General features: G+C 44.9%; 2 protein-coding genes across 2 annotated transcripts in view; one reads left to right on the top strand and one right to left on the bottom strand.

Annotated features, from left to right (window-relative positions):
- lrp1ab (low density lipoprotein receptor-related protein 1Ab) overlaps nt 1–5,178 on the top strand; it is a gene marked incomplete at its 3' end in the record, with an annotated part of 105,613 nt that extends 100,435 nt beyond the window's left edge. The window contains exons 82-89 of the mRNA XM_080015183.1: nt 548–721; nt 1,316–1,477; nt 2,309–2,480; nt 2,754–2,855; nt 3,161–3,231; nt 3,357–3,450; nt 4,666–4,810; nt 5,038–5,178. Coding sequence (XP_079871309.1) covers nt 548–721; nt 1,316–1,477; nt 2,309–2,480; nt 2,754–2,855; nt 3,161–3,231; nt 3,357–3,450; nt 4,666–4,810; nt 5,038–5,178 — 1,061 coding nt within the window. The remainder of the gene's footprint in view (nt 1–547; nt 722–1,315; nt 1,478–2,308; nt 2,481–2,753; nt 2,856–3,160; nt 3,232–3,356; nt 3,451–4,665; nt 4,811–5,037) is intronic.
- A 3,864-nt stretch (nt 5,179–9,042) lies between these two features.
- The window catches only part of fmnl3 (formin-like 3), a 31,855-nt gene continuing 18,024 nt past the window's right edge, over nt 9,043–22,873 (bottom strand). Inside the window, 22 exon segments of the mRNA XM_080015424.1 lie at nt 9,043–10,532; nt 12,723–12,845; nt 13,720–13,843; nt 14,245–14,286; nt 14,289–14,339; nt 14,825–14,926; nt 15,520–15,680; nt 15,985–16,114; nt 16,216–16,296; nt 16,573–16,876; nt 17,069–17,271; nt 17,369–17,493; nt 17,607–17,708; nt 17,860–18,232; nt 18,395–18,496; nt 19,208–19,357; nt 19,474–19,584; nt 19,686–19,760; nt 21,070–21,163; nt 21,640–21,716; nt 21,810–21,918; nt 22,549–22,695. Of these exon segments, the coding sequence (XP_079871550.1) occupies nt 12,754–12,845; nt 13,720–13,843; nt 14,245–14,286; nt 14,289–14,339; nt 14,825–14,926; nt 15,520–15,680; nt 15,985–16,114; nt 16,216–16,296; nt 16,573–16,876; nt 17,069–17,271; nt 17,369–17,493; nt 17,607–17,708; nt 17,860–18,232; nt 18,395–18,496; nt 19,208–19,357; nt 19,474–19,584; nt 19,686–19,760; nt 21,070–21,163; nt 21,640–21,716; nt 21,810–21,918; nt 22,549–22,695 (2,755 nt within the window). The 3' untranslated portion in view covers nt 9,043–10,532; nt 12,723–12,753.

The following is a 22,873-nucleotide window of genomic DNA, read 5'->3' as shown; positions in this document are numbered from 1 at the left end:
TGTCTTGGTTGGGATTTTGAAAATATTCAATTTTATTAATCGTTTTAATAGGATATTAAGGTTGATATTAAGGGTTATGTTGGGGGCGCGTTGTTCCGTTTTTTGACTGGTCTCTTGTTCACATTGGGGCAAGGCTGCCTCTTCCTTCCTCCCACTGTGTGGGGCTTTCACTCAGAGTCTGTATCTGTTTAACGTTATCGTACCACTACATTTTTATACGCAAGGAATTTGACGTGGTCAAAGCTGGTGCATTGCTGTAAAAACAAATACCAAACTCAAGGCTTGAAAAAAATATATCGATTTTTTTTTAAAACTGATTAAAATAAATACACAGAATACATAGAAATATATATACTGTATTTATATTCTTTTTTTATATTTATATATATATTGTATATTTCTGCATTTTAATAACATCTGAATGGCATCACCATCGTCGTCTCTTCAGAAACAATGAAAAGACGACGTCCGAATCCCCCCCCCCCCCCCCCCCTTTACATCCTGTTATACCCAAAACATCTTTTCTCCCCCTGTGCGCCCTGTGTAGCGCCCCCTGCTGGCCCGTGCACCCTGCAGTGCCAGAACGGAGGCAGCTGCTTCCTGAACGCCCACCAGCAGGCAAAGTGCCGCTGCCAGCCCAGCTACAGCGGCGAGCGCTGCCAGGTCAACCACTGCAGGGACTACTGCCGAAACGGCGGCACCTGCACCGCCTCGCACACCGGTACGTGTTAATATTGCAGTTTTCATGCCAAAGGGATTCAAAGTTGAGCTGGATATGTTGGAATAATATAATGTAATTTTTTGGGTCAGATTTAAGGTTTATTTTTTTATTGTTTGTTCATTATTAGGTTGACGGTATATTGCCAATTTCGTATTTCTCATTGTTTATTTTTAGCTTTATCTTTCTGATTTATTCATAGGTTTATTGTTGATTTTTAATTGTAAATTGCCAAATTATTTTATTTTTTGGATGATTTTAGGGTTTATTTCATATTGCCTTTTTTCTACTTTTTTTAAATTACTTTATTGTATTGCCTATTGTTCTATCTATCTATGAATATTTATATCTTGCTATGTATTTCTATTGCTTATAGAGACAACTCCAAGTTTTCAAATAAATCTCAATGTGACAATATCAATTAAATTCATGATTATTACATTTTTTTAACACAGAGAGGATAAATGAAAATACATTTTCATCACTCAGCAGCACTACTTGTTGGATACATTTACTCATTTTGATTTTTTTTACTAATTTTACATCTTGACTTTTTTTTCCATTTTTTTAATTTAAATATTGAACCCCCCCCCCCAGGCACCCCGACGTGCCGCTGTCTTCAGGGCTTCACGGGTCCAAATTGCAACCTGCACACGTGTCAGGATTACTGCGTAAACGGAGGGAACTGCTCGGTGAACACCGGCAACCAGCCCACCTGCCGCTGCCCGGCGGAGTTCCAGGGAGACCAGTGCCAGTACAGTGAGTGGAGCGGGCCGACATTAAAGTGGGAATCCATCACTTCCTCTGTGGTGTCCCACAATTTCATTCAACACCTTACACTCCCAGTGATGGTCTTCTTTGGGAATCTCCGTTCATATCGACAGTGTAACGACCACAACTATCTACGACTGGGTTTCCATACTCACTTTCACTTGTTACTCATGGCGGACCCCACCACCAACAATATAAAACACCATAATGGAGGAGCACATGCACAAAGCAAATTCGTTGAATGCCTGTTTCTAATGAAGAGCAAGATTTTTAAAAGTATCAAATATGGGATTTTTTTTGTAACAACATAATCTCACAGAATACCACTTTAGTCTTAAGGACTGTTGTTATTAATTCTTGTCTGTATGCATGGCGGAGCCCGCCACCAACAAATGTAAACCATCAATGTAGAGCAGCGCATGCATAAATCTAAGTACATTGAGGGCTTTTAATGCTAGATAAAACTAGCTTCGCTGCTAACTCTTTGTTGTTTTTCGGGTTTTTTTGTTTTTTTTTACAAAGTAATGGGACTACCTACTTTATAATCTGACCTAGAATATGTACATACAACCCCCTAAAAGTTCTGATGTTCTTCGAAGGAAACATACTGGACCAATGAAATTTCATTAAAACAAAAACGGTTCAATCCCTCATTTATCATCACAAGAATTTGCATCGTATCTGCATCATAATTAAAGCGTTTGCTTGATCAGTATAATTGTATCCTTTAATGGAAGTCCCTTGTGCATCAGTTTTAAGTAGCAGTTTCAAGCAGTTTTTGAGTTGAATTGTAATTGTTTCATCTTCATCTTCTCCGAGGTAAATGTGAGGGTTTCTGTGAGAACGGGGGGACATGCCTGCAGACGTCCAACGGCACCAGAGTCTGTCAGTGTCCCGGTCAGTTCCATGGACAGAAGTGTGACCGTGACAAGTGTCAGTACTGCGGAGAGGGAAAATGTCTGACCTCTGCCCTGGGAGAGGTGTCATGCAGGTAAATGGAATATGCTAGAACATATGATCTGATATATAATAGTATAATGTAATATAACAGGCGATATAATCAGGCAGTAGATATGTTGTATTGACATATTCCTTCTTGATATTTTACATCTGCTTAAATGTTGTTTTCAGTTAACTTTATTAAGGTATATAGCGTGTCACTTTATTTTAGGCTATTTTAGATTGTTTTTTGTTTTGTCAGTTACATTTTAGGTTTATTGCGTATTCCGTGTGTGTGTGTGTGTGTGTTCGTGTGCGTGCATAGGTGTCCGAACAGTCTTACTCAGCCGAGCTGCTTCTCCTGTTTGGATTTCTGCATCAACGGACAGTGTTCGGTCGACACCCGCACCCTGCTGCCTCAGTGCAGGTGAGGGGGACTTGCAAACGATTCGTTCACGATGAACAAACCTTTTCACTCTCGCAAAAGAGTTGTTTGTTTGTTTTGTTCGCCACATAGTAACTGCAGCTCGGCACGCAGGCTCTGACGTGAGCCCCGACTCTCGGTTTCCTTCGGTTCCACTCTAAATTCAGAGTGGAACCGAAGGAAATGAACAAGGTCACAAACCGTACCTTTTACTGAGTGACTCGTCAAGAACCGAATCTCAGAAAGAGACAAACCTTTAATCACTTATATGAACACACACTCTCTAAATCCTCCATGTGAACTCCCAGGTGTCCTTCAGGATGGGCGGGATACAGGTGCCAGGTTGCTGAAACTTCTACGAATTCATCCTCCGGTGGAAGTAAGTCACTCATGGTGCACTGGTATCCTCATCATCATCATCATCATCATTATTATTATTATATATTATTTCTATGGAAACCCTCTTATCCATCTTATTAATGTGTTGTTTTTTTTATTTCCCAGACACAGCCTCAGTGCTCATCCCGTTGCTGCTGCTCCTACTGCTGGCTCTGCTGCTCGTTGGCGCCATCGTGTGGTACAAGCGGAGAATGCGCGGGTGAGCGGCGGCGGCGGACTCTGTTAAACTTGTTCGTTCTGATTCTTCTCCATTTTATCCATCTGTTCCTTCCACCTTTTTACTCTCTGCCTCCTCTCTATCGCTCTACGCCTGGGCTGTGGATAACCGTCCTTCTTCTGTCTCCCAGGGCTCTGAGGCTGGGAAAGTCTCACTCCCAGCGCTCGCGGTAACTCTATAGGGTTGGATTTGTAATTCACCCTGCCCCTTTTTTGTCCCATGAAATCGCAAAAATCCCATCCTTCCCCATGCTGTTGGTCCGTGTAAGATCTGTGTGTTTATCGCCTGCCCCGCCCGCCGTTCTCCCAAATCTCCTCCCGAAAAATGCAGTGATACGTTGACCTTTCCCCCCCTCCCCTGTGTTCCCTCTGTACGCGCTACTTCTACCTGCCTGCGTAGTAGCAGTACACACTGTACGACCGTGTATCTTTGGAGTAGTGTTGACTGTCGATGTGCTTGCAAACTCAAATATTTGCAGTATGAAAATGCCTCATTCTTCATATTGTACACGATGCAATATATTTGTCAGGTCTGATCAAATGGGACTTGAAAGTGACCACAATTTAAAAAAAACAAGTAAATAAATAGATCTCATTTGGCAGCCTGTGCTCTGAAGCCGGCTTTACACTGCATCTGAAAATCCATGCTGCCCCCTAAGTGGCTCTCGGATAATCTTGCGTCTAAAGCGTTGGCTCCCAGTCTGTTCCTATTTTGTGTTAATCTTTCTTCTTTTTATATCATTCATAAAATAGCAGATTTATGTGGCAAGAACCAGCATTAAATATACATATATAAAGCTATGTGTATATCTATTTGTAACTTTCTGTTTGAAGCAGATTCCAAGTAGATTATCGGAGCAACAGTGGCTTCTGTAGCGTCGGATCCAAAATCCGAAGAAGTATTCACATGTGAAGAGTCCCGGAGCCTTGATCGGATGTGTTCAAATTTTCACGCCCAGAATCTGACTTTTCCCGTAGAAACGAGCGGACTTCCGATTTGTTGTCGTCGTTTGTCGGATTCAGTGTAAATCGGGCGTTAAGTGTCGTCTTGAATTGGTCTGAACTTGGTGGTGGGTCCGTGTCCGCTTTACTTTTGTGGATAGCGACACGTTTCTCTGCCCCTGTGACAACAGTGGTTTCTTCGCCGAATCCCGGAAGACGAAACGTAACTTTTTATTTGGGGGTTTTGCCTCCTCAGCGCCAAGGGCTTCCAGCACCACAGGATGACCAACGGAGCCATGAACGTGGAGATTGGGAACCCGGCGTATAAGATCTACGAAGGGGAGCCGGACGACGACGCCGGCGAGCTGCTGGACTCAGACTTCGCTCTGGACCCAGATAAGGTAGCGCGCACACACACACACACACACACACACACACACACAGATTGTTTTGGGATGATCCTCATTTATCAACACTTGTGATTTGTGACGCTACAGTACCACAAAAGTTGGAAAAAAGTGAATAAGCCCATTGTCGATAGGGGTCAAAAAGTGGGGCCCCTTTTGTACTCATCAATATTATTTATATGATATATAATTATTATTTATTACTTTCTTTTGCTGCCCAGCCGACCAACTTCACCAACCCGGTCTACGCCACGCTCTACATGGGCGCCCACAGCAGCCGCAACTCGCTGGGCAGCACCGACGAGAAGACGGAGCTGCTCTCCCAGGACGACGACGACGACATCAGCGACCCGCTGGCGTAGGACCAGCAGCCAAGGGACTCTGCCGGCCACGCCCTGATTGGCCCCGCCCCCACTCAGTTTGGCCCCCGACCCCGTCCTGTCCGTCCCTGACCTGGTTGGCCCCGCCCCCTGCCAGCCCTGCCCTCTTTGGCCCCGCCCCCTCCAGCCCAGCCCTCTGCTGAGCCCACAAACTCTCATCTTTATGCCTTTTACAAATTGAAAAAAAAGAAAAAAAAAATCAACAAAAAAGAGCGAGAACACTGTATAAATGTATAAAATGAAGGACTACTTTTTTATGTGATTGCAGTATTATATTTTGTTCTTGGGACAAAAAAAAAAATCTTCCGACGAGAGAGCGAGCGAAAGAGAGAGAGAGAAAAAATAATAATAATAACAAAACCATTTTTTAAACATTTATTCAGTTCTTCATTTTATTTTTTCACCTCACCTCCTCATGACTTTCCTTCCTCTCCCCCTTTTTTTTAACTCATATAGCCACTACCTCTGTGCAAATGTAAAAGATAGAGCAATGCAAAATGGCAGTGGAACAATTTTAATTTTTTATTTTTGTATGAATTGTATAGCGGGGACAAAACAAATACAAAACACGTTGTTCCGTACGAGAAACAAGTCTTTTTTTGGTTTCTTTGTTTGTGAAAGAGAAGACATTTTAGGCGTCGGTTCTCACTTTGTGAATGCTTCCTCACACACGTGCACGTGGAGAAAACTCAGCGTCCAAGACAAAAAAAAAAGTCTGAAAGAAACTACATCCAAGTGATTCTTTTTTTCCTTCTTGCACAGACTAAAAGTTATATATATTTGCATATACATAGATATATATAAACCGTATAATTAACAAAGTGTCTTGAGAATATAATACCCAGGAATTACACAACATCAGTAACGAAATAGGAGTCTGTCCTTTTTTTTTTTTTGTTTGTTTTTTTGTATAATGTGTCAGCAGATGAATGACTCAGTGGCAGTGTGTGAGTGTGATGGAGAGAAAAAAAAAAGATGATTGTAATAAAAATACATGTTTCCACATTCCAGGATCCATGTTCTGGTCTGGGATGGTCGTCGGTGGCCTTTTGGTTTTTACCGGATCCTGCAGGATTTTTACTAAAATGCTTGTTTTTTTTGAGAATTCCAGGTCAATCCAAGAGAAACATTGAGAACGGTTGTATATTGTATTCTATCCAGAATTCTTTTTTTTTTTTTTTTTTTTTTTGATTGTCATTTTCGATTTTAGGAAAAGCCCAATGGTACGTTTGTTCTTTTTGTGATTAAAAATAATAATAATTCATTGTGTGTAATTACATGTCCAGGTAATTCAGCATAACGCTCATTATAAGTGCATTCCTCAGAGGAGCCGGTTGCTTTTTTTGGGTGGGGGTTTGATGGGGGGTTTTGAGGGGTTGATCCTCCTGATAGGAACAGCATTCCTTTGTTCTTTATTTCTTTTGCCTTGCTGCTAATTCTAGTGCTAGTGGTCTGTCCATCCTTCTGTCTTTAAATCCTCTTTCTTTTCTCCGTTTATCATGCACTGTTTGGTTTAATCGGACACACACTGCTGCTTCTAAACCACGGTTTCCAGCAATACCTGTCATTTTATATCTAATCTGAGATTAGAGTTACTCTGCCCCTCCCCGCCCCCCCCCCCCGCCCCCACACACACACCTTTTTTTTGCAGTATTCACACCATTCCTGCCTCTGTTAGACATTTTGATTTGATCTACGCAAACTATTCAACCATCATACTGTTTTTTTTTTGTTTTTTGTTTTTTTTTAAAAGAGAAATTCTCTGACGGCCAGACCCCCCACATGGATGTTTGTGGTTTCTTTTTGATATAATGAGAAATTAAATGGATTTTTATAGTTGAAATGTGCGGTGTCTCCTGACCCTTATTTGGAAGGAAATGATGGTGGCAGAATTTCTTTTTTTTTTTTTTTTTTTTTTAACTTTTCTTTTCTTGCTGGAGAATAACAGCAGAAACTGATATCAGACAACTATCACAACATTGAAAAATAAAAATGTGAACATGTAGAAATCTTTGGACTGTCTTACCTTTTTGCTTTATATAAAAAAAAAAAACAAGCGTGTACAGCCACTGGCTTTTCGTTGTTTCATGTTGTTTTAACTATGTCCACCAGGGGGCGACCTGCACCAATGAGTATGTTTGGTCGGGTCCCAACAGGGGCAGTCTTATTGATTTGGGGGCCCCAGGCAGAACCAATGTGAGGCCCTTCAGCACCAAAAAGAGGCCATGACACCAGAACCCTGATCCGCTGACGGGACCTCTGTACTGGACAGAAAACTCTTTTATTAGAAATTGTATTGATCCTGTTAGTACTCCTACTTGTAAATACAAATGCATTTATTTTAATAGAAAACATTGCAAAGCTACTTTTACGATACCTCATAAATATAATTCCAAATACAATTAAGGACTTTAAGTTGAAGATTTTACACAGATTGTATCCTGTCAGCTCCAACAAGTGGCACAAGTATTTTCATATATTTGATCACCTCTCAGAAGCCGGAACACTGCAGGACTCTGGTGTGATGGGTTCAGACGCTGTCTCTCAGTGCTGCAATCGCAGGTTCGAGTGCAGATTTTGCTTTCCAAGCGACTGCCATTGTTTGTAAATCAGATGACTGGAGGAGACGACGTCACTCAGTGAGACTTTGCTGCTCAAGGAGATAAGCTGCTGTTGGAGGGCTTCGATGCTGAGTGAGCTTTCGAAAGATGGCACCCCAAGGGAACATTTAAAAAGCGCCCAGAGGCCTGGGTCAAGTTGATTTGGCAGCACAATGGTTCAGATGCTGCCTTCCGGCACTGCTGATTCAAGTCTACCCTTCCATGCAAGAGTTGGTTCCTGGAGGTGACGACCAAGCTCAGTATGACTCATTGGCTCAAAAAAGTAAGTTGTTGGATGAGAACTTGAGGGTTGGGGTTCAATGCCAGGTCAGATCTAAGGCATCCATGGTTCCCAGATCCATCACAGCAAGACTTGTTGTTGCCACCAGGGTAGAGAGGGAATCAAACTGACCACCCAGACACATTCTGGGTATGTGATTACACCACCAGGTTGCCGTCACACATAGCCCTGGTCTCCAGGAGCTTTTAAACAGGCCCTTGGGGTGCTCTCAGTCTAGGGGATAGGTCAACAGCGGCCTATCCCCTAGACTTAGTGAGCTTGGTCAGTCTCCTCCAATTAAACAAACACGAATTTGATGGAAATGTCTGGACTCAAACCTAAAATGGCAGCATCTGAACCATTGCGCTACTCAACACATGACCCTGGCCTCCAAGCACTTTTAAACGCAGGGTGTGAGCTTTCAAAAGCTTACTCGCCAGGGAACACTCAATGACAAGTGAGCTGAGCAAAGGGGTGGCTTATCTCTTTGTGCCATCGAGTCTTTCTGAGCTTGGTTGGTCTCCTCCAATTATTTGAATAAAGAAACTTGGAAACAATTATTGGAATAAACTTGGATGGAAAAATCAGGACATGAACCTGACAGCAGTGCTGGAAGGTAGCGTCTGAACCTTCGGGCCTACGTCACGCTCGCCGATGGCGTCCAGGCGCTTTTAAACTTGGCCTCAAGTTGCCGCTTTTCAAATGCTCACAGGGCATTGAACCCTCAAGTCCTCAAACCGCGAAAACCCTGCTAGAGAGGCTTACCTCTTTGAGCCACCATGATGTAGTACGAAGCGCCATCGTCTCCTCCAATCAGCTTATTCAAGGAACAGGACTTGGATGGAAAAATTGCGTAACTAGGCCATATGGAAAGACCGCCTGTGGGTCCCGATATATTATTTCATTTATTTAAAAAGGAAATGGAAATGCAGGCATCGCTTAAGACAAAAATCAAAGGGACCACCATTTGTTTTTAACCCTTCATTCACTGGATTGCAAGTATTTTTTAAACATAGAAACATTCAGAGAATAGTGTCTCAATACAACATTAAGGCGAGTTAAGTAGTGTAAATACAGTCGGTCCCTTTACCCACAATGCCATATTGGAACACACAATCATTTCTGCTTATTCGATGGTTATTAAAGAGGGAATAGATCCAAACAAATCGAATCTTTAAAACTCCTGCAAAACTCCTTCATCCACCACGTTTAGAGCGATTCAACTCAACCCGACATCCTTCTCCTAAACAACTCCTCAAACAGCAGTCGATATATAAAAATCATCTTGATAACGTCTGTCACTTCTTCAGAAAGTGTTGTCAAAAGCATATAAACATTCAGATATGCAAGATCGCAATTTCCCCAACAACTAAAATTGTATTTGCTGGGAGTTCGGTACGCCTTGAAAGCTTAGAATTGTTTAACATTTTTAGCCGTAATTCAATGGCATAGTAGAAGGTAAATAAAAATGAGATTTTTTTTTTGAGACAATTAAGACATGAAAGTGAAATATACAGGTAATGGCTGACATACAAGAAATAATACTGCTGAGACAAAAAGGCACTTTTTTGACATATAACATTTGAAGACATGACATGAGAAGAAGTTTGGTTTGGTTGGCTTGTCCAGAGAACCCAACAGAAGCAGTAATCATTCTTTCCTTGGTATAAGAGGATTTAACCTTCTCCTAGAAAAGTTGACTCTGTAAAATACCGGGCTTTAACGCCAATCCTGTCCCCAAACCTCCCAGTAGATTACATAGTGGTCTTCAAAGTCCTTTTGGAAGAAGGTTTTGCAAGGGCAAACCAGTGTCTTTATAGGCATTAAGGCATGGGGCGGGATGGGGCTAGCAGTTGGTGCTGTCGCAGGGGTTGGCGTCACAGATGAACCGCGAGCCAGGCTTAGCGATGCGGGCCATGAGGGACAGAAACAAGGAGAAATAAAAGGTCCAACGGTTGGTTGCCCTTTTGCGTTGGCTGGACTTCAAGTCCAACCGCACCTTGGGAGGAAATTGGAAGGTTTATTGGGGAACGTTGGCAGGCACTTAGTGGGGTGAAAGAGCTGTCCTTCCTGCTTTTGGACTTCCCAAACGCACCACACCTGCATGCGGTCTTCCTTGGACGAGGTCTTGATCCCAGAGCTGAGCAACCCCAGTAAGGTCGACCGTCCTGCTTCCTGCTTCCTTCAGGGTGGCTTTAGAGGAACACCTCCATAAATAAATAAATACCCGGGCACAGCAAAAGGCCATGGGTTCTGTCCTGTCCTGTCCTGTCCCTCCTTTTCAGTCTTTAAACCCAGAGTTGAGTAGGAACCATCAGGACGAGGGGTTACAACGAAGGGGTTACAACGAGGAAAAGGGGGTTCGGTTTTTTAAGTGGCGAATTAGCAGGTTTAAGGCCTCTTCCAGCCGCTCCGGATCAGCGCGTCGGCTCGCAGGAAGGGCTGGTTTCTCAGATCTGGGAGTGGTGGGGGGTAGGGAGGGGGGCATGGAGAGAAGGGTGAGGGACAGTGGGGGGGGGGCACACATGTTAGACGATTATTTCCTTAAATGCTCCAGCCCAATCCCCTTCAGCTCGGGGGAAAAGGCAGGACCATGACCTTAAAGGCGCCCGAAGACCTTGATAGCGTTTCCTTATATGACATTGTGTTAACTGTACAGTTATATTCAGAAATGCAAACGTGACATGCTCCCAAAACGTTGTAACAACTGCGAACGTTGTTATTACAAGGCTTTGGAGCTTTCAAAACAACATTACCTGGTTATTGTCGAGATAAACGCAGTAGACAAACAATTGCAGAACGGTGGTCAACAAGCTCTTTGAAGCCTCGCAGCCCGTGTCACCGCTTTGGGGAACGTCTACCTCTAATAGTGAATATACACCATATCAGAAATATAATATATACTGTGTGTATGGGGCCTTAAGCTTGTTGACCACGAGCCAATGAGCACACTGCGAGTGACTGTTAGCAAAGACAACACACGGTGGACATCTCGGACGGGTGAGAGGGGGATGGACACTGGACACCATGCAACACAGAGGAGGGGACGACGACGACGATGACGATGATGATGAGGAGGAGGAGCATGACGATAATGACCGCGTCGCGTCCAGTTATGCACAGTGACGCAATACCGCAATAGCAAAGAAGCCTTCTTGAAGGAAGTGAAGCATTGGTGGAACGTCACGTTTCTAAAAATGGGGTGATGCCATTTGTTCTTAAGATAAGAAGAAGAAGGAGAAGTTTGTCTGGAGAGCGCTCCCTATCTGACATCAGACAGTGTTGGCAATGTACAGCAAACTATGTTCCGGGCACGTTTTAAAGCAACTTTTTTGTTTTCCTCCCTAGAATCTTCTAGAAGGACCCTATCTGGCACAATACTGGATTAGCGGTGTATAATAATGCTTGAATGCTCAAAGGGCAACTTTTCATGTGCATTTCAAGCGCTAGCCGAAGCAGCGGCTGTTAAACTTCAGCAGCACAGGGAGCCGGAGGGCCAAGCCAAGCCGAGCCGAGCCGAGAAGGGCTCCGGCCAAATACTGCCTTCCTTACCCTCTGCTAGGAGAGTCATGTACTGGCAGTACGCTTCTGTTCAGCTGGAGGAACAAAGAGTGGTGGGTGAGGAGAAAAGAACCACCGTGTTAGCAGGAAAAACCAAACACCAAACTGGTTAGTCTCGTTCCACCGTCCATTAAAGAACAACATTAAGAAGCCAAACCTCTTTATGTTAGAATGGTTGAATTCATTTTTCATATGGAAGAAAAAAAAAAAAAAAGATATTAAACAAAAAGGGTGCAAAAATATCTCACGCATTGTTGTGCAGGGTTTTTTTTTTTGTTTGTTTGTTTTCCATCCATGGCATGCGCGCACTTGATTGCTTCATTACACAATCAGGGCTGTTGCACGAAGTGTGTGTGTGCATATTCTTTCTCATGGAAGAATAAGTGTCCACCACCAGCGAGCGACGTGCACCGAAAATAACACATACCAATCCGAGCGCAGAAACAACAACAACAACAAGGTTTTTTGCTAATTTTTACCGGATGTAAAGAGTGAGATTTTTTTTTTATTACATTTTATTTTATGGACAAATTTTCAACTTTTTCTAAAAATGTCTCCCTGATAAGAAAACAAAAATGGTAAAACATTAGCATCGTTAGCAACTTTCCCACTCACTGCAAGTGACATCCATATATTCTTGTTTCTTTCTATATATTATATATATAGATCATTTTTTGGTTTATTGTACAATGTCATTGTCTTTCTATTTTCTAGTTCATTTTTAGGTCTATCGTGTACTGCCGAATTTTGAGTGAATCTTTCGATTTATTTGATATTGTACATTGTTATTTACCCCCTGGTTTGAATTTGCACGTCGCGGTTGGTGCTCACACTTCTTTCTGACGTCGCAAAACATTTCATCTTTAATTGACATCGTTCAAAGAGGTTTGGCCGACTCCTATCCCGATCCAGTGCCTCGAATAGGAGTCTGTTGAGGTAGAAAGACTAAATACAAATAATTTGCCAGCCGGCCAATGACAGCCTAGGTTAGTACGAGGTCAGGGCGGGCGGGTGGTTGGGTGTGGGGGTCATGCTGCATGCACGGCAGTGGGGTCAGAGGTCATACGAGAGACAACCTGGACAACCTTGGCATTACGGGAGAGAAGGGGGGGGGTGCTAGCAGTTGGCGTCGTCGCAGAGGTTGGCGTCACAGAAGAACCGTGAGCCACGCTTAGCGGTGCGGGCCGTGAAGGGCACGCTCTTCAGGACTGGAGGGGGAGGAGGCGTTTAGACAACAGGTAAAGATTAAGGTACGATTACGATTATTTTCTAGGATTAAAAAAATCAACCAAAAAAAAAAAAAAAAAAAAAAATGGAATATCAAGACAGACATCGTAGTTAGTGGAGGCGTAAGTCCTGAGCTTTTGGCTGGGAGTGAAAAAACCTGTGTATGGGTATGGCGCGTTTGCCCCTCCAATTTAAAGACACGTTTCCACATATAATCACAGATCAACTAATTAATTCTTCATGTTTCGATGATTTTTAAAGAACTGGATAAAAATTGAGAAAGACATCGTCATAGTTAGCATAGACATCATAGTTAGTGGGGGCGTAGGTCCTGAGCTTTTGACTGGGAGTGTTCTTGAAAGGATCCTGTGTATGTGGAGCGACCTTTCTCCTCTAATTTAAAAATATATTTCCACATATAATCACATGTAAAAAAAAATGTGTAGAGAGAGAGAGAGAGAGAGAGAGAGAGAGAGAGAGAGAGAGAGAGAGAGAGAGAGAGAGAGAGAGAGAGAGAGAGAGAGAGAGAGAGAGAGAGAGAGAGAGAGAGAGAGAGAGAGAGAGAGAGAGAGAGAGAGAGAGAGAGAGAGAGAGAGAGAGAGAGAGAGAGAGAGAGAGACTCAGCTGTGTTTTTGGTTCATTCTAAATTCCAACATCCAGTGTTCTGTTACGAGCTGTGGTCTACGTGTGGTGGTGGAGTCTGGACCACGTAGCACAGCATGCACTGTAAAGGAGCTGAGCAGTGGAGGACCACGGTCATGACGGGCCTTGAGGGGCCCGTGCTGGGGCGCCTGCAGGGACCCCCGTCGGGACCCCCGGCGGGACCCCTACAGAGGGCTCTGGGGTCCGTCCCACCTGTGATGATGTCCTCGATGGTGCCGTCCTTGCCCTCGTAGACGGGCCGGTGGTCCTTGGCTTGACGCTTCCGCAGCTCGGCGATCAGTTCCTGCTGCTGCTGCTTCTTCTTCTGGGCCTGGACCTGGAGCACCAGGGGGGTCTAACATTATTAAGCGAATGGAGTAGCGAACACGTATGTATTTATGGTATTATATTACATTCAATTTACCATGGAGCCAACTTTTTTTTTTTTTTTTTTTTTTAACACTTTCAGTCATCGTCGGAATCCTCTGCCTGCAATATTATAACCATTTTGTTTTCCACCTTGGTACATACCAGTGTGGAACCACAATTACTGCTCACAATTGTAATCTTAAACCTCTTAATCAAACAATGTTATCAGATATCAGTTTTTCAGTTTTTATATTTCCGACTTCAAACACAAAGAAAATGATCTTAATTACACAGTGATACAATACAGCCGCCGCATCAGGTTCAATGAATATGATATTGATCATTTTGATCATCAATTGTATTTCATACCTTGGGTTGGTGCTGCTTGGCCTCTTGGGCGAGGAGCTTCTCTCCCTCATGGCTTCCTCCTGCTTCTTCCTCTGCTCGTTCTCCTCCACCGCATCCTGGAGAGCAGGAAAAAAAAAACACGGGAGACAGCAGAGCTCAAACATAGAAACAAAATGGCCGTTTCGGAAAAGAGGAAACGGATCAGAGAGTTAAGTTAAACAGACACACAAAAAAAATAACACACAATTTGAAAAACATAACCAGTCATTAAAGCGTGAGCTCTTTTATCTCCTCCTCCTGTCTTTCTTCCTCCCTGTCTTAAACTGCACATGGACACACCTATATTTGACTTCATACAAAATATTGCTTTTCAGTGACATTTCCTCAGACAGATCTCATAAATCCAGAGGCAGAACAATCCCAGGAAGTGTGGGCCGGGTGGCAGGGGGCGGGGCGGGGGCCCGTCTGAGTGTCCGGGGGTCCGAGGGTCTGAGTCCCCCATCCAAACACCAGGACCAGCTGGCCCTTCCTTCCTGTTGTTTGGCAGAGAGAGGGGGGGGGGGAGAGAGAGAGAGAGAGAGAGAGAGAGAGAGAGACTCACCTTGTAGGCCTTTATGAAGCGTACAAACACAGGGAAGAAGACGGAGGGGGGAGTCGTCTTCGCACTCTCCCCAAAGTAGTTCACCACATTATTGAAGGCTTCCTGGAGGTTGGAGAGGGAGAGATTTTTTTTTATTTACATTTCATATTATATAAGCAAATTTCTATGCTTAAATTGCCATTTAATCCTCACTGCAACAAATTCCTTGTATATACTATAAATGTGTATATCATAAAGATTATATTTTTCTATAATGTTTTCAAATGTTTTATCCATAATTTTTTTCTAAATATTTTATATCAAATATATGAATAATAAATAATACAAAAAAATAATAAATTGTAGAAAATAATAATAATAACAAAAGCAATAACAATAATACAACGTTTTTTAATATAACATATAATGATTTAATATTCTTATTTTTTTCCTATTTTGTATAATAAATAAAGTATTTTTTTTTGTAGCAGGATTGAAAGCATCATAACATTAAACATCAAGTCGAAAATTCTCTCTCTCTCTCTCTCTCTCTCTCTCTCTCTCTCTCTCTCTCTCTCTCTCTCTCTCTCTCTCTCTCTCTCTCTCTCTCTCTCTCTCTCTCTCTCTCTCTCTCTCTCTCTCTCTCTCTCTCTCTCTCTCTCTCTCTCTCTCTCTCTCTAATGTTTCCACTCGATGAGATCCATAGAGATGAGTACTTCAGCCGTCTTGGCATCCTTCTGCAGCTTGTCCAGCTGGCTGTCGCTGGAGTGGAGGAAGGCCTTGAGCACCGAGTGGTCGTGGAGGCTGCACTCCCTCCGGATCAGCTCCATGCCTTTCCCCAGCTCCCGGACGTCCTGAAGAACGTTCTCCAGGGAAACTGGGCACATTGTGAACAGCATATAGACACATTATACATAGATAAAAGGTAGGCAAATAGGTAGGGGTAAGCAGATAGGTAGGTGGTTAAGCCCTTCCCCAACTGATGGACGTTCTCCAGGAAACAGGACATATTATGGACAGCATATAGACATATACATAGGAAGAAAGTAGGTAGGTGGGTATAGGGAGGTAAATGGGGAGGTATTAAATAGGGGTTGGTGGGTAGGTAGGTGGGGGTAGGTTAGTAAGTAGGTAGGTATGAAAAACTATGCAAACAAATATAAAAGCTATTCCGTACGGACCTGCTGCTGCCTTATCCACAAAGTGCAGTTCGTGGTAGAAGTTTGCCAGTTCGGTGTATTTCTCCTTCACAATGAGCGCGATGTAGTGGAGCAGCGTCATCTTCCTGTCCGTGGACTTTGTGTCCAACAGCTGCGAACACAGGGGAATTCATAGAAACAAATCCAAGCGTAAACTTTTCAAGTTCCTTATAAGTGACATGCAAACTAACAAGTCAACTACGAAATACTGACCAGGTCGAGACTTTGTAATTTAAAGCCGTAAACCGAGCCCCTTTTACTGCTGTTCATGTAGTTCCCCAGGGCTAAAATGATCTAAAAGGAAAGAAAGAATTGATGAATTAACACAATATCGCCACTTCATAAGGACACATACTAAACCATTGATGAGTTATAAGTTCATTCTTTTTCATTTGAAGTTATATCCATGCCTTATTCTTATCATTATCCTTGCTCTGTGGAATACTCAATTCTGATTGGTTATTAGAGACAATCAGCAGTCAATCAAGCCAAAAAGTCCTGATCACCCAGTCAGGGGTTCATTTAGGACCGTCTGGCTGCACATTATCCCTGTAAAAATCCTCCGATTACCTCGAGCATTCTTTTTAGTTTTGGAGCCGATTTGACCGAGCCCGAGGCGGCGATGATGGCGTTGAGCTGCGGCGTCAGCATGCTGACATTGTCGTTGAAGTTGCCGACGAAGGTGATGATGTTCATCCTCTGCGTGAGCCTCTCGATCTTGCTGAAGAGCAACATGAAGCGGTCCTCCTCGGCCAGCTGGTCCAGCGGGCGCCGCTCGCGCTCGTACTGCCGCATGACCTTCCCCTCCGCCTCCGTCGGCAGGAAGCGCATCAGACACTCCACAAAGTCCACGGGCAGGGCCTTCAGGTCGAACCTGGGGAGAGGGTGCGCAAACATTAGTGTTAGCAATTTGTCTTGTTTGTCATACAAGGAGCTGATCAGTCAGCATGGTTTTTATTTTCTGGTTTCTTTCAGTGAACAATGCAAAATAAATGGCTTTCAGTGAGTAAACAGATATTCACAGACAGACAGACAGACAGACATAGATAGATAAATCGATAGATACTTTTCTATGGCCTTGCAGATCTCCTCCGTGGTCTTGTTGGCTTTCCGCAGTGTGATGGCCAAGTTCTTGGAGCGGTTGGCGTCCAGCAGCGTCACTTTGTTCACGGCTTTCTGAGACACTTTGCTCTTGGCGCTGGAGAGATCCACCACGGGACCCTGGGATCTGGTCTTGAACAGCTCCTCAAACCTCTCCAGGTCCAGCTCCTGCATTTGCCAAAAGGAGTAGTGACCAACTCACTTGCTGTCGCAAAGACCTTAAATAATTGTTCACTGGATCACGGGTTGAACTCGGTGACCTCACCTCCAGCACCCGATCATCGTCGATCTCATTGAAGACAGTGCCGTTGATCTGATTGGGCTTCAAAGCGGTCCAGTTGAACACGGGCAGGCGGAACTTAGTCTTGATGGGCTTCTTGATTCTGATTGCTGTTGGGAGAAATTGAAATCGAAAATGAATCGTCTCTTCAGTAACCAAGGCAACCGAGGTTCTCCGTAATAATGACCCGGAAGAACTTGACCAAAGTTGTTGAGGATCTCACCTGATAGACCCAGACTAAGGATAACCGATGGCGAGGCGTCCGGCAGAGGCGGCGCAGCGGGTGGTAGTGGAGGGGGAGGTGGTGGCTCTGGTCCACAGAGGCCTGGTGTGGAGAAAGACATGCTCACAGTGACGTCATTGTCTGTGCACTGATAATAAATAGACTCCCTCTGAGACCCTGACACTCGGGCCAGCTTGAGTTCCACATAAATATGTCTCCTGACATGTTTATTAGTGTGAGTCCTGTCTATTACCTGAGGCAGGGGGAAGCGGAGGAGGCGGAGGAGGCGGAGGTGGTGGCGGGGGTGGAGGCGGAGGAGCTTCGCTGGCCGGGGGTAAACTGGTGTCCTGCCCCCCGGCTCCCATTAACCCGGCTGTGGATCCGATCGACAGCTGTCCCAGGTCACCAAGGGGGATCCCCAGGCCACCGTTGCCCACACCGCCACCCACACCCAGCGGCTCAATGGCGATGTCCCCGTCTGGCTTCTTGTGCAGGCGGATGGTGCCCTGCTGTTCCAGCTCCATCAGGCGCCTCTCGATATTGAAGTGCCGCTGGAAGGCGGCGTCCTTCTCCTTGATCATCCTCCGCAGGGTGCTGACCTGGGTGCTCGTCGACTCGTAGGTCTCCTAGACGGCCACCGGGGGGCGATAGAAAGAGCGCACAGCACAATGAGGACTCCCACGAGCCAAATACCGCCTATTTCCTGCTGACCTGATTTGCTATGATGACAATTTTTTTGCTAAATACATCAGCGAGTGTTATTTATAAAGCTCTGAGGAGGAACTGACCCGGATCACTTGCAGGTCCTTGTCCTTCTGAATCAGAAGCTTCTCCATGTCAGCTACTTTCATCATGGTCTCATTCTCTACATCCAGCAGCTTCTCCGTCACCTACGAGATGATGGAGAGAACAACAGCAGAGCACAATTCATGTCATCATCAGGGCAACTGAGAGAATAGGAGTATATTGGAGGAGAGATAGGGAGAGGAGGAGGAGGAGGAGGAGGAGGAAGAAGAGTGCCCGGGCATCTATCCCATCTCTCCATTTCCCCGTCTACTCCCCTGCACACTCTGCAGCACCAACATGAAATATGATGCCGGCGCGTCCGGCGTCGTGATGCAGCATTTGTTTTTCAATTTGGATCGATTCCATAGTTTTTTTTCAGAGGAATTTGCAGAGAACTTTCACCCATCTTCCTCCCCCGTCATTCCCGAGTTTGTTTTGAAATTCCTCGAGTGATGTCAGGGGCTGCCTACGAGCTCTCCCATGTGAGAAACATCTTTAGAAAGCAGCGTGGGATCCTTCCAAGGCAACTGCCCAAGAAAGAATGAGGCAACACGGGAACAATATTAGGATTGTTCTTCTTGTGTTCTCAGCACAAGAGGGGGCCAGAATATGTTCAATTCCAACAATTTCCAGCTCATTATCACCCCGAAGCACTTTCATCGAAGGGGGAAGGAGCACCGAGTAGAATTCCAACGCGCTGCAGACAAACACCCATGCGACGCTCTGTACATAGCTGGCGAACCGCAACCGCCTCGTAAAAACTCTGGGCCGGGTGGATTGTGTTGGGTGGTCCGTACGGCGGGTGGTGCCCTTACGTGAGACAGGTGCTCCTCCAGCTCCTCCACCTTTTCCAGCGCCGCATTCTTGGTCTCGGCGTCCTCCAGCAGCCCGCCCACATCGAACACGTTGTCCAGGTAAGCCTGGATCTGCACCGACAGCTTGTCGCTCTCCGTGTGCTTGGATTTCTGCCACCGGGGGGAAGACAGACGGATACGTACAAGGAGTCCACACTGAGAAAAGAGGATGTTTCCATTTTTTTTTTTTTTATCTATTTTTCACAGATTGAGTCTTCTCCCCTTACCTCCAGGAAGTCGTCCAGCCCAAGCTTGGTGAACTCGTACTGCAGGTGGACTCTAAAGTTCATGTCTTCCACCGAGTGGACCATGATGTTGATGAATTGCATGCAGGCCACCTGTGTAATGCAATAAACAGGTTGATCAGGTGGACAACCAGAAAGACAAAAGAGAAAGGAAAACACCTTAGAAAAGGTCACTCAACACTCCAAGGCCATACCATGAAGTCGATGTTTCCATCCTCGCAGCGAAAGTAATCCATCAGCCTCTCAAAGCGGTGCTTCTCCTTGCACACCTAAAATATTAAAATATAGGCGACATGTCAATGAGGACAATTTGAAGTGTGTACTTGTGTTTTACAAGAGGCTGACAAGGCATTGAACTGATCCAACAACCAACAAAGATGCACAAAGGAGATCATGTGTGATCAGGAAGGCTGAGAACAACCTTGGATTGTGTTTTTGGATGGACTACAGTCCTTTATGTATAAGTGTGTTTATGTTTACAGTGTCATCAATGCAAAGAATGTTATTATATTGTATGCAAAGATCAGCACACTCCGTTTGTAATAATAACACCTAATTATGGGACTTAAGGGATAATAATGGGAAATGCATGGGAAGGAAAGATGAGATGAAAAAAAAAAACAAAGTCAAAGTGACAGATTTAGGCAAACTCCCACACTAAACTACACTGGAAAGAGTGAGAGAAATCAAAACAAACTGTTTTCCCCCAACGGTAGACTTCCTTTCTGCAGCAAAGTGAAAACATGGACACAAACCTCTGAGTTGACGTAGAACATTTTAACACTTCATTAGAGTAACACTGCGGTTGGACATCATCGGTGGCCTGACAGCCCAGTGTGCATTACTGCTTAGTTTTAAGTTTTAAAATACTATTTACAGCGCCGCGGCGGCTCCCACGTTTGTTTTGACTGCTGCTTGATTAGCGCTAGGGTCTCTGGGGGCTTAAAGCCACGTAGTAATTGGTCGGTTCCGGCGTTTGAATGTCCATGCAGGCAGCAGAAAGCAAGGGGCTCAGCAAACCTCTGGGCTCCGTCTGGGTGTCGATCCTTATCAGAGCTGAGGGTCGTCTCACATCTGGCGACTAAATGCCACTAAGAGCTTCACACGGGCCACTGTAGAGCTCAGCTAATACCCTGGGTACGATAGAAAACTCCCACAAGCCCTCTATTTTTAACCCTATCCACTATGATAATTACAGCTACTGCTGCATTGTTGGCAGAGAAAGTCTGAAATCTGCCATTGTGCTTTAGTTAGCCGCATATTTTTTAATTTAGTACATTCCCACAGACAACTAATGTTTTTTCTTTAGCTTTTCTTTCCATCTGAGGGTTTAGGGTTAGAAAGGTGCTGTCAAACTGTGCCCTCCGAATGTGAGCCCGCAAAAGCCCTGAGAGACTGGACCTATGAAAGGGATTCCCAAATTAACCTGACCTGCACCCCCATCGATGATGAAGAAAGATGACGTGATCCGAGACCTTTTAGAGCACCGTAGGGTTGACTATGTAGTGTTACAGAACTAGCAGTTGCACAACTACTTTTTTCCATTTCGAGTGAACGATGCCTGCGGCCATACTGCACCTCTTTAAAGTTGTCAAACGCCGAGAGGATTATCTCGTGACCTCCCCGGACCAGACAGACCGCAGCCAGCAGCTCCAGCACCAAGGCCTTTGTCCTGGAAGCACAGTGTACGATCATCACAGCGCAATACACCTCAGCCAGACGACAAAACCCCAACCACCAAACCCCTCTCTGGTCCAACAATGATATGAACATCAAGGGAGAGAGGCCCCGCCGTACAGAAGTAAGACATCTATCGTCCATATTGACGGTCTACCGTCCAAGGCAGGAGTTTAGCTTCGACTTTACAGGGCTTCTTTCCCCAAATCTTGTCCTTCATTATAAAGTGATCAGCCCCCACAGTTCCCCACTAATCTCCCCTTCAGTAAACATTCCTTCCACAGCCCCTATACGCCCCCCCTTCTGATCCCCCGACTTCAGAGAGAGTAGCCGAGATTCTGTGATGAATGGCGGCCGTATCATATGAACAGGGCTGCAGGCCTTCCCCGTATTGTGTACCCACACCTAATATCCAACGTCTACATGGAGACGCTGGATATTTAAAGACCACAGAGGGCCTGGGTTTCTTACCGTGGATTCTTATTGTTCAGGCTCAGAGCTATTTCATTGACTGCGTGTGCGTGGGACATGACCATGTTGAAGCCGTACTGAGGAGAGAACAGGAAGTGGTCAGAGAAAACCCCAAGCTTTCGCTAGAAAGGAAATCACCGGCATCGCGCATTTTGTTTCGTCTGTAACACCTGGTAATTCATGATCGCCCTCAAGCACATGATGCACACGTGCACGTCGTCCTTCTGGCTCACAAGGCGGGAGTTCTTGATGGTTTTGCTGCTAGTTACTGACCCATAGCTGCAACAAATGACAATGGTTCATCACTTGACTTTCAAATGCATTTCACTTTGTCGAAGTAGAAAATTATCTTTGCAACTTCTGTTGACACCAGACTCTGCACTGGTGTAACCGTGGTTTTGCATATGTCAGAGAGAGAGAGCGAGCGAGAGCAAGAGAGAGGGAAAGAGAAAGAGAGAGAGAGAGAGAGAGAGAGAGAGCGGGAAACAAGAACAGCAGAGACAGAGATACAGCCGACAGACGGATTGTGGTCACAGACGCATCATGTGAGGTGGCCTGTTTCCTACTCCGTGTTGTCCCCAGACTGCACTCTTCATAGACACAGGATGCCATTAGAACATTGTGCGTTTATCTATCTTCCAATAACATATCTTCACTGTGATATTATATTATAGTGATGCATATAATACGTAAGTATAAGACATGTTGCTTGTGCCTGTAAACCATTCAAGATTGAAGAGGTTTATTCGTCACATACATATACATGCTTTCAGAAGACCTTCTATCTGTCTGGACTCTTCATGAACTGACCGGCATGCCAACATTCACTAGAAGCTTTTTAGTGTTAAGCAGAGCAAGGCATTATGGGTAGTAGGTGATTAGAGGCTAGGCTAGCTTAGCGATACGTACCGGAGGACGGACTGGCGCGCCGAGCGCACCAGCGTGTTGCAGAAGGGCTGGCTGCCCGTCTGGTGCAGATCCTCTATGGACCTGCTCCAGGACTTAACCTTCTCCAGGGAGCCGTCCTCCCCATTCTCTAGCCCCTCGAAATCCAACCTGGTGCCACGGGGGAACGCCAACCCGGACAGACAGACAGGCCAACATACAAGGGGCAGGAAGAAGGAGGGTTTGGAAGGTCAGGTTAGAAATGCTGCTGGGGTTAAGAGCCAAGGGTTAAAAACCAGGACTGCATCTTTTAGCTGCACAGTAAAAGCTCGGCAAAACACAGAGCACG

Source organism: Zeus faber, assembly GCF_960531495.2.
Source record: "Zeus faber genome assembly, chromosome: 15".
Classification (NCBI taxonomy): Eukaryota; Metazoa; Chordata; class Actinopteri; order Zeiformes; family Zeidae; genus Zeus; species Zeus faber.
Note: the sequence above shows the minus strand (reverse complement) of the source record. Positions and strands in the feature narration are given on the sequence as shown.